Consider the following 10,894-nt stretch of genomic DNA (forward strand, 5'->3'; position numbering starts at 1 on the left):
ACTTCGACCTCAAAATAATTCCTAATACGAGAAAAGTTATTACATTGTATTGTGATAACAATAAAACAATAGAGTAGACATTTTAAGAGGACTAAACACATCGATCATATTGTCAAAGAGATTGTTAAAGATGGAATAGTGAAAAGTTATTACATTGTATTGTGACAAAATATAAAACAATAGAGTAGGCATTTTAAGAGGACTAAACACATCGATCACATTGTCAAAGAGATTGTTAAATATGGAATAGTTGGTATAGTCAAAATAATATACTAAGACAACCTTACAAATTCATTTAACAAGCTCAGATTCACTTTTGATTTTAGGATCATCACTAACTTCAATTAATTTCAACAAAGTATCTCTTATTTTTGGAGCTTAAAATCTTATAGTTTTAAACTTTCAATACGACTTTCTCAATGTGTTGGTGACGATAATTTAAGAGTTAGGCTTGATATATGATTTTGTAAAATTTTTCATCTTTTCATTGAAGAAGAAAATAATGAATATATTCATTGTAATACTCCAAAAAAAAAAGATGCAGTTTTAGAACAAAAAGAAATCATATCATGAAATACTAAATTTAGACTATAACAACGGCATGGATTGTATAACTTCTAATTAGAAATCCATAAAAATTACTTTCATAAGCCTCATTAATGTTGACTTTTCGGCTTTTAATACTTCATTATATAGTTAATTATGACTATATATATATATATATATATATATATATATATATATTCAGGGCCTAAAGTAAAGGCTTTACTTGTTTTACTCTTAAGGCGTCTCTGAACGGAAAAATCAATTTGTTTCTTTATTTAATAGTATATGAGTTAATTTATTTATTTTTAATTAGAAAGAACAAAATATAATTTAATTCTTAGTACAAGAATCTCAATAATACTTTTACGGATAATTTTTTCCATATTCTAAAATGTAACACTTATGCTTAGAATAAATTTTCACATGTAATTGATGTATTTATGGCTTATGTTTCAGAGAAAATTTTACTGAATAGAATATGTAGTCTAAATACGATTCTCTTAAAGGATGATATAGTATTAAAAGGAAAAATAACGTATTTTCTACTAAGTAATAGATAGTCTTTATTTATTCATTATTTTCTCTTTTTCTATTGAAAAAGTTCTAAAAGGTAATTTTATTATGGAATATCGAAGGCATTTAAAATATTATATCACTGAAATTTTCAATTTTAGTTGATTTAAAATTTTTCAACGAGTTATCAAATAAGCTTTAATCTAAGATTAAATATTATTGTATATTTGAAATTATATATAAAAATATAGATTTCAAATTCACAAATATTTCAAATTTATAGAATTTTAAAATAACTGTAAACATTACATTTATATTTATATAACATAATTACAAATCTATAACTCTAAAATCAATCATAAATTCAGATTTCCAAACATAATCAAGTTTAATTGTGATTTATTCAAAGCTATCCTTTCCCTATTTTTATATCTCGATGCTCCATAAATAATGAAATAAAAATATTCACTTAAGTTTAAGTTACACTATTTACATTACTATTAGAGTTTTATCCTCTTCTTGTGTAACTCACTACCAATATACTCAAATGTCATGCATTTATTCACACATCGCACAAGTTCTAGGCTTGAACTAATTTCTAAAATCACCATTATTGATCTATTTTTCTTGGAGGCCATCTCTGTTTTATTGATTCTTTAATTGGTTTTTTTTTTTTTTGCTTATTTTTTGATGTAATATTATGAAAAAAAAAATTGGATTAGAGGCTTTTAATAGGCTTACATGAAGGGATTTCTTTTTTGTGTAAAGAAACAAGTGGTTTTGAGTAGGAAATGGTGAAAAAAATTAGGATTTGAATGTAATTGTTTAATTTTAGGTTTCTAACCTTTTTTTCATATATTTGATTACTAAAATTAGATTAAATAATGATTTTTTTATGATCCAGCAAATAATTACGAAATGCATTTCATCATTTCTATAATGAATAAAATAAATATAATAAATAAAAATATAAAAAATTATTTTGATTTAAAATATATATATATATAACCTCGAATTTAAAACAAGAAATCATCTTTATATAACTTTTGCATTTAAAAGAAGAAACCATCTTTTGATTTACAAATGATATATTTGTCTTTGATTTACAAGGCGGTGTGAATAGCAAAGAGGCACGATTCATCTTGTTTAGAACAAGGTAAAGAGTCACCAGGTTAGATAACTAGAGATAGTAAGAGAAAGGGAGAGTCGAAGTAGAAGTTGATCATGGTGGAAGGAGGGTGAGGAGGGATTGGCTTTGGTGATCGTCTTTGGGCCTTATATATTCTTAGCCTTGATCCTTAAGCATCATGTATTGACTCTTATAGGAGGGTCAGTGATAAGTAGCCAAGTGGTCTACCATTATAAATCTAGGTCCAATAATGCTATAATATGCTTTCAGTCACCTAGGATGGGACGTAATAAATGAAGTCTGATATGACAATTAATGTGTGGAACCCTCGATTGTTGATTCAGAGGATGTCTCTAAGAAGCTCGGGATTGCTTGAGAGGTCCTTTCGAGGGGAACTCCAAAGGGTTTGTCTAGGCCATTTGTAGGTTCACTGCTCGGTCCAAACAGTTTGAGTATATCAGATTTAAACCAAGAAAACATCCCGAGGTGTAGATTGTAAACTTGAACAACAAGAAAACCTTTTTTCCTGACTGATAACTGAGAAGATGCAAATTAAGTAAGTTGGAAATCAGCTTGCGTATCTCAAGGTGGTAAATATATGATGATTAATCTCAACTACCAAAATTGTGTTTTAAGTTTTCACAACAATCTACAACAACATGAGCAACATATTCTAAGCGGATTTGGATTAAACCTGGGTATTTATCAAGATGCAGCGACCACAATAAAAAAAAAAAAAAAAAAGCACTAAAATCCTAATATTACTGCAAGTTTGAAAGAAACCTTTGGGATTGAGAGCACAAAATATACTAGCCTGAGTTGCCTTCATTTGGCTTCGGAATTTTTTTGTAGTCATAGTTGTCTATATCAACCTTCTGTTGCAAAGCCTACAAAACAGAAGAAAAACCGTCTCACAAAGAGTCTTCATTTTCTCAAAGTACTTATGTTTGATATTCATGTTCGATGCACATTTAAACATGGGTATGGAGATATATCCGGTGATCAGAGCCAAGTTTGAATAACATAAGAATAAAAAAATTGTATACCTTTAATTCTTCCTCTAATGAAATCTTTTTTGGCTTATACGCATCAACGGGTCCTGTTCTTGATAATGCTTTCCTCGTCTCGATAATTTCCCATTCTTGATCATCTTTCACCTTTGCTATATCCTTGCTGAACTACGAAATAGTCTAAAATTTTAGAAGATCGAACGAAATGATGATGGTAAGTACTAACTATGGATTAGAGGTGTTGCAACAGTGATCGAAACAGATAATCATATTGAAAATAGAAGTCCACATAATGATCAGCAGTTTTCAATTGGAACATGCAAACCGAAAGTGTTCTTGTGAACTCTAGATAGACAAAAATGCAGCAGTGATAAGTACTCTTAGTTTAAGCAGTGGCACCTTTCATGGACATCGATCAAGCCCTCGAATTTTCAGTCAGAAAATCAGATAGAAGGTCATCTAACTCGACCAACTAAACTCAACCAAACCAAACTAATAGATGATCAAACTTGAACCTTATGCTCAACACTCAATCGATAAAGAGCCCAACCAAGAATCATACTAAAACATTTTCTTAAACTACTAATTTGGTTGTCTACCTGAAAACCGCAGAAAGATATGTACATACAAGTGAATGTGTGGGTGTAAGAATCATATAGTGCTAGATTAGTTCAAGTCAAACAAGAATGCAAAAATAGCCTTCTATTTCCAATCATATGATTACATCCTATTGTCATTGGAATTCTTTTCTCCAACTTTAAAAATTTACAACTATATACCACCATCAGAACTGACGGCCTAATACCATAGGTCCAACTCCGATCATGAGAAATACACCGTGAACAGAACTGAGCCAATTATTTACGCCATAACATGGTTTGCCCCTCAAAGTTAACATGACATATGCTGTTCTCTGCACAGCAGATATATTCACTGCCAGATGAAACATAGGTCTCATCCACTAAACTGGTTTGGAAAATCAATTTGCAAATCAAGTGTACCGAAACTAACCTGCCCTGCAAGAGATGACCAAGGCCAACTGCCCCAAACACTGTCAACGAAATCATTGGAAGCCCATATCTGATAAAAGGATACTTCCTACCCCACCTTCGGAATGATGATGATGAACTCTGAATCTTAGCAGTGTTAGCAGCCGGATTACTAGTTTTCCGAGGCTCAGCCGTATTTCCCTCAACAGATGTCATTTTCAGCAAATCATGAACAAACTGTATAAGAATGTCAGTTTCAATAGAATTCAAGCTATATTTACTTATCTATTGAGTTCTGATAGCCAAAAAGAACTCAAATGCACTATTCATTGCAAATCAGTCTGTTACTTAGGAGTTAGATACGGGTATGTGCTTGAAACTGGATATGATTGAAGGTCATATCCCATATCCAAGGGTCAGATACCGGTACTGAAGAAATATAAAGATTCGAAATAACATAGATAAGCTAAAACCCTTTGCAATTTATACAGATGAGTGACTTACTCAAGTAAAAGATAGAAGCCTTAAACATATATATCCCATGAAGCTCGAACTCTTCATTTTCCTATAGAATTTTTGTTTGACATTTTTCGCTATCTATTAACACAATATAACAAATTTTCCAAATTCAAACAAATTTAAGTTTCTTTTTTGTTTTAAATAATAATGTTGAATTGAACCCATTGTTTTGCTCAACTAAAATTACAGCTTAATAACCATAAATTCTTATTTTCCAGTAAAAACCCAAATAATTAAAAAAAAAATTCTTTTATTCAACTAATCTCAAAAGATTGTTTTTTTCCAGAAAATTTATTAAACAAATTTCCAGCATAACCTTTTCAATCTACACACAATTTGATACCCAAAATTGCAGTTTAAAGAGGAGAAGGGCAAAATTTAAACATAGTAAAGTAAAATAAAATAAAGGTATAGAAATCAATCTACATACCTTCTTGAGATGGGAATGTTCTGAATCTGCTTGAAAACTCTTCTTGAGATGGGAATGTTCTGAATCTGCTTGAAAATTACTTTGATTTCGGAAAAGGAATAAAAATTAAAATTTGAAAAAGTTTGAGTTGAGAGAAAACACAAGGAGAAAAAGGACGAAATGAATGATTGGGCAGGGACTGCAAGTTAAATTTAAAAGTAGAAGCCCAGAATTCAATACCCAGGTCGGTTCATATCTTAGGTATTCATGGGTAAAATCCAAGCCCAAAATTCAATACCCAGAATTACAAAATAATTTTTTAAATAATAGCGAGTAGAGTATGATAATTTTATTTTTTTTAAAATAAAAAGATTAATGGAGTTTTAAAAAATTAAAATTAAAGTCAAATTAAAAAAAGTAATAAAAAGTTGGGGGGAATCAATATGATAAAGTTGTAGTTAAAGCTAAAATTATCGTTTAATTCATGAGTTTGATCATTGATGAAAATATTATTTTCAATGTTCTTTAATAAACTAGTTATAGTTGTCGATGTCGGGCCTAGTAACCAATCTCTCCTTACTGTTTCGATAACCAAGGGACGGCTCGATTGAAATTATTTTTCTTATCAATAAGCTATCCTATAATTTTCACTTAGTGTTTAACTTAAAAATAGCATTAAAATCGAGATAAACATAATTCTAACCAACAAACACACACTAGTGGAGTCCATTTAAATTAGATTACATGTCTACACAATATAGGATGCATATATTGGTCTTACTCACCTATGATGTTCGTCATAAGTATTAGAATCAATTAAACAATTACAGATTTAGTAATTCTAATTGAGAAGGCAATTATTCTAAGCAATTGAATACATACCTTATATTCAATAAACCTGAATATTTGTAATTAAATAAGAAAAAATGCAAATACTAAATAACAAATAAAAGATTAAGAACAATTAGATCTCAACAACTATCTGAATCAAACTTCGAAATTCCTTTGAATAGAAAAGTGGATTTATCAATCCATAAAATAATAGCGCAAAAACGATAAGTCTGCAATAAGCTAAAAGTTCAATGCAATCAAAAGTTATATTACCCTCTTAAAAAATATTGTATTTATAAAGTTTATTGACCTAAATTAGGGCTACAATACTTTCTTAGACTTTAATATTTGAAAAAGAAAACAGTAGCCTCAAGTCAAAATGGCAAAGGAATCTTATGTCGCACAAGCTTGGTGCCGCAACTCAGTAGCACAATGCTAGGGCTCGCAGGATAATCACACTGAAGCACGGTCTAAGGTGCCGAAGCATACGAATAGTTGAGGTTGAGGCGCCGAATCTAGGCTAGGGTGTGGGTGTTTTGGGCCACAGCCCACTCGTCCTTCTTTGGGCCTCCTTGTAATTGTTCGATTTCACTCCTGATAATTTTGAATGTTGCATTCCAAGCTCATATGCACCTAAAGCTATCAAAAAAAGGTCCAAGTTCAAAAGCCAGTCCATGCTAATCTAAACTCGTAACAATCTAAATTCGAGAATTCGTGTCAAGGTGGAGATTGTTAGAGTTGTGTGATCCAAACCCTTGTTAAAGAAAATACAGTAGTAAAACAATGGGATCTATGTAAGGCTTTTCAACCTTTAAATAGATGTAGTTGAAACACCTCTTGTATCATTCAGTTTTCAACATTAGTGAATTTCTTCTCTTTTGCTTGCGGTTTTTTCCCGAAAGGGTTTCCACGTAAAATCTGTGTGTTTTATTTTTCTTTTCTTATTGTTTATCATTCAGTTTTCAACATTAGTGAATTTCTTCTTCTCTGCCTGTGGTTTTTTTTTCTGAAAGGGTTTCCACATAAAATCTATGTGTTTTATTTTACTTTTCTTATTGTTTTACGATCATTCTATATTGTCATTATTGGCATCTATTTTAACACTATTAATAGGGGTCAATCCACCCACTTGTAACAGTCCGTTTTTTTAGGGTTGATCGGAACAGTGGTTTCGGGGCCACCAAATCCGAACGAGTAGGTTGGTAAATATTATATTTAATATTTACGAGTTAATTGTGATTTTAAAAATGTTTTTGATATTGTGATTTTTATTTTATAAGCGATTTATTAAGTTCAAGTGGTATGACCCTAAGGTCAAGTGGGTTTAGAAAATGAGGTATCGGGACCTTGTTTCTATAAACTGAGTCGTAAATATTTTTATAAATATTTACGTAGTGGCAATAAGATGGTATTAAAGTTCGTTGAAAAATTTTATCGTTTCGATAGTTAATTAAACAAAAAGGACTAAATTGTGTAAAGTTCAAAAGTTGTGTTCTATAACCTAAAGGTATTAAATAGATATAGAACTTAAAAGTAGAAGTCCTTATTTGGTAATTAGCCCATTAAAGAGATAGTGGGATATGATGGCTTGGCATTTGGTGTAATAAATAAAGTGTATAAAGGTTAATATTGTAAATTGGTTAAAAATAATAATAAAATGAATATAATAAAAGAATCAAGGTGTCATCTTTTTCATTCTCTTTTTACCAGCCGAATATGGAGGCTTGAGAAGCCATGGAAGAAGCTTCCAACTTTCAGCTAATGCATGGTAGGCATTTCTAGTCCCGTTTTTAATTATTTTTATATTTTCGAGATCGTTGTTGCTTAATCTATCTAATGAGGGGACTATTTTGCAAAACCATTGAATAGTTTGATATTTTCCATTGATGAGTATAATAGGGCTTTGAAGTTTAATGGAAGAATATGAGTCCTTGTTGATAGTTAAACACTTTTTGTTAAGTGAATTTTTGTGAAATTGACAATTAAGGGCTAAATTGATAAATGTGAAAACTTTGAGGTTAAAATGTCAAATAAATGAAATGTGTGGGCTGATAGAGACACTAGTGATATTCGTCTATAGTATAATTTTACTCAATTTCATGAATTTGCATTTTTATGATATAGGGACTAAATTGTAAAGAAGTTGAAATATTAGGGGCAAAACTATAATTTTGCCATAAAGTGAATTATGGACTGTTTTGATACCATGAACATTTGGCTAAGCTTAATTATGGTTAAAATGGTTAATTTGCATGTTTTGAGCTCGGGGACTAAAATGAATAAAAGTAAAACTTTAGGGTAATTTTGTAAAAATGACAAAATGACCAAATTGATTGAAATGGGTGTTTTAATGTCTAAATTAATATACTGAATGAAATTATTAATTTAGATCAAGATCGGGGAAAATCGAGAAAATGAGAAAATTACCAAAATGCCCTCGAACTTTGGTATCTCTACAATTTAGCCGTGTAAGTTCGTATGCAATAAGCATTGTTAAATTGATGTTTCTAATGCTTTAATATTGTATAAATTGTATATCGTGAATATTTTAATGTCCGACGACATATCGACAAAATGTGGCACTTAGTGTAGGGCAATCAAATATGGTACTCAGTGTACGAAATATTGAGAATGGCACTTAGTGTGCGAGATATTGAGAATGACACTTAGTGTGCAAAATATTGAATGATTCAAAGGGATATTATAAATTGTGATTGAATGATTGAATGATTAAATAGAGCAAAGTAAACAAGTATACATGCTATATTATATGAATTGTTTATGAGACGACTTTATAATGGTGATATTTGGGCTTTGAGCCTAGCAAGCTTTAAGCTGGTGAATAATATTATCGAGTTTAAAACCTAGCAGGCTAAATGCCGGTGATTTGATAAAAGTCTAAGACTATGAGACCTTGTGTTAAATCGGCAATTGAATTTGTTTAATGCATTAAGTTGGCCAGGTATGTGATATATTCTTATGCATGTTAGATCGATTGGAATTGAATCATGAATGTGAAATGAGAAGCATAGGTGAAAATGCCTATGTCATATATGTGAGTAAGGGCAAAACCATCGTAAATTATCGATAAGGGTGGACTATGTGCGGAATCATCTTATAATTGCTAATTTGAATGGTTGTGTGCGAATCATTGAGCATGATGTATTGTATTGAGATTATGCTTGAGTGAAATTATAGATATGTGATGAAATTGATTAGTGATATACATGTTTAAATAATGTGAATGCAAAGAATGTGTGAAAGAGTAAATTTGTAATAAATCTGCTTGGAACAGCAGCAGTAATGTGATTTTGGAAAATCACCATAAATTGTTGGAGTTGAGTTAGAAGCTGAATAAATTATGTAATTAAAGCTTAATGAGTCTAGTTTCTTATAAAAGAAACCGTGTAAGCAAAAGAATTTCTGATAATGAGATATTTGAAGTGGCGTGGGATAGAGTCAAATGACTTCGGGGTCCCCTGTTCTGGTTTTAGAAAATCATTATAATTTGTACAAAAATGGTTATAAGATAAAATTTATATTCTTAGACTCCTTAATGAGTCTAGTTTCAAATGAAATCAAATAGAACATATTTTGAATTCTGTACAATGAGAAATTTGATTCGTAGTGAAGAGTGTTCAGATTAGTCAAACAGTGAAACAGGGGAAACTTTAAGAAAAATATGGTATTGATTGGTCAAACCTAAAATTCTTAAAATTTTATGGATGGAAGATATATGAGTCTATTTTCAGGGAAAATTAACGGCAATTGGTTTGGAGTTTTGTAACTCCAGTTATAAATAATTTAGTGACTATTGCTCAGGAAGACAACTTGTAGTGAATTTGTGATTATGTTGTAAACATTGATAAAACTTGTTAATGAGTTGCTTATTGTTTTCTTATGAACTTACTAAGAGTAAAGCTTACTCCCCTTTTCTTTCCCATATTCCCTAGGGTTGCCAGGTTAGCTCGGGTTGGAGGCCGTCAAAGATATTATCACATTGTCAAGTCTACGCTATCGGCGTAAGTAAATCTTAGTGTTTCGAGTCTATGGCATGTATAGGGTTGTAAAGTTGAGTAAGTAAATGATACAAGACTAAGACATAGGTAAATATTTAATAATGCATCATGAATATTTTGGGCCTTGTAAGCCCGATTAAAGGATAATATACGTGTGTATGAAAAGTTTAAAATTGATCAAAAATTTTTACGGTCTGGTTTTATATAAATGGATAAGTTTAAATCTGGTAGCACCTCGAACCCTGTTCCGGCGAGGGATACGGGCGAAGGGTGTTACACCACTCTTGTACATAGCATAAACCTTGTAATAAAGCATACGAGCATTTTAAACACTATTTTGCAAATACTCTTTCTTTGCCTACGTACGAGCATTCCAAACACCCTTTTGCAACCTTATTATCATTCCTTATTGATGATGCAACATTCATTGTAGAGTTAAATACATGTATGTGCTTGACACGGATAAGATTGAAGTTCATATCCCATATACATGTGTTAGACATTAGTACTCGAGAAAAATAAAGAATCTAAATAACATAGGCAAGCTAAAACCTTTTTCCTTGTTGTAATTTTGTAAAAATGATTGATTATTCAAGTAAAAAATAGAACCTTTTAACACACGCACGGCTTTTTCCTTGTTGCAATTTTGTTAAAATGAGTGATTATTCAAGTAAAGATAGAACCCTTTAACAAACACGCTTATATATCCTATGTTACCAAATTCTTCATTTTCCTATAGTATCTTTGTCTGACACTTGCACTACTATCTATTCAGACATGGGAATGGTGGTCTTTCTAGTTTTTTTTTATGTTGATGACATACTATTTTTTGGGAATGATGTAGAGACGTTATCATCGGTTAAATTGTGACTAATTCAATAGTTTAGCATGAAGAAGTTGGGTGAAGTTAACAATGCTCTGGGAATTTG

At 30.9% G+C, this 10,894-nt stretch overlaps 1 protein-coding gene across 1 annotated transcript; it reads right to left on the reverse strand.

Moving 5' to 3' along the window:
- Positions 1-2,776: 2,776 nt before the first annotated feature.
- LOC108484647 (uncharacterized) lies at positions 2,777-5,360 on the reverse strand. Its single transcript, XM_017788515.2, has 4 exons — positions 5,137-5,360; positions 4,210-4,424; positions 3,235-3,361; positions 2,777-3,075 (listed from the first exon to the last, which is right to left on the reverse strand). The coding sequence occupies exons 2-4, from the start codon at positions 4,401-4,403 to the stop codon at positions 2,998-3,000; spliced, it is 399 nt and encodes a 132-aa protein (XP_017644004.1). The 5' UTR covers positions 4,404-4,424; positions 5,137-5,360; the 3' UTR covers positions 2,777-2,997.
- Positions 5,361-10,894: the final 5,534 nt, after the last annotated feature.

The sequence above is a fragment of the Gossypium arboreum genome, chromosome 6 (genome assembly GCF_025698485.1).
Source record: "Gossypium arboreum isolate Shixiya-1 chromosome 6, ASM2569848v2, whole genome shotgun sequence".
NCBI classification, from domain to species: Eukaryota; Viridiplantae; Streptophyta; class Magnoliopsida; order Malvales; family Malvaceae; genus Gossypium; species Gossypium arboreum.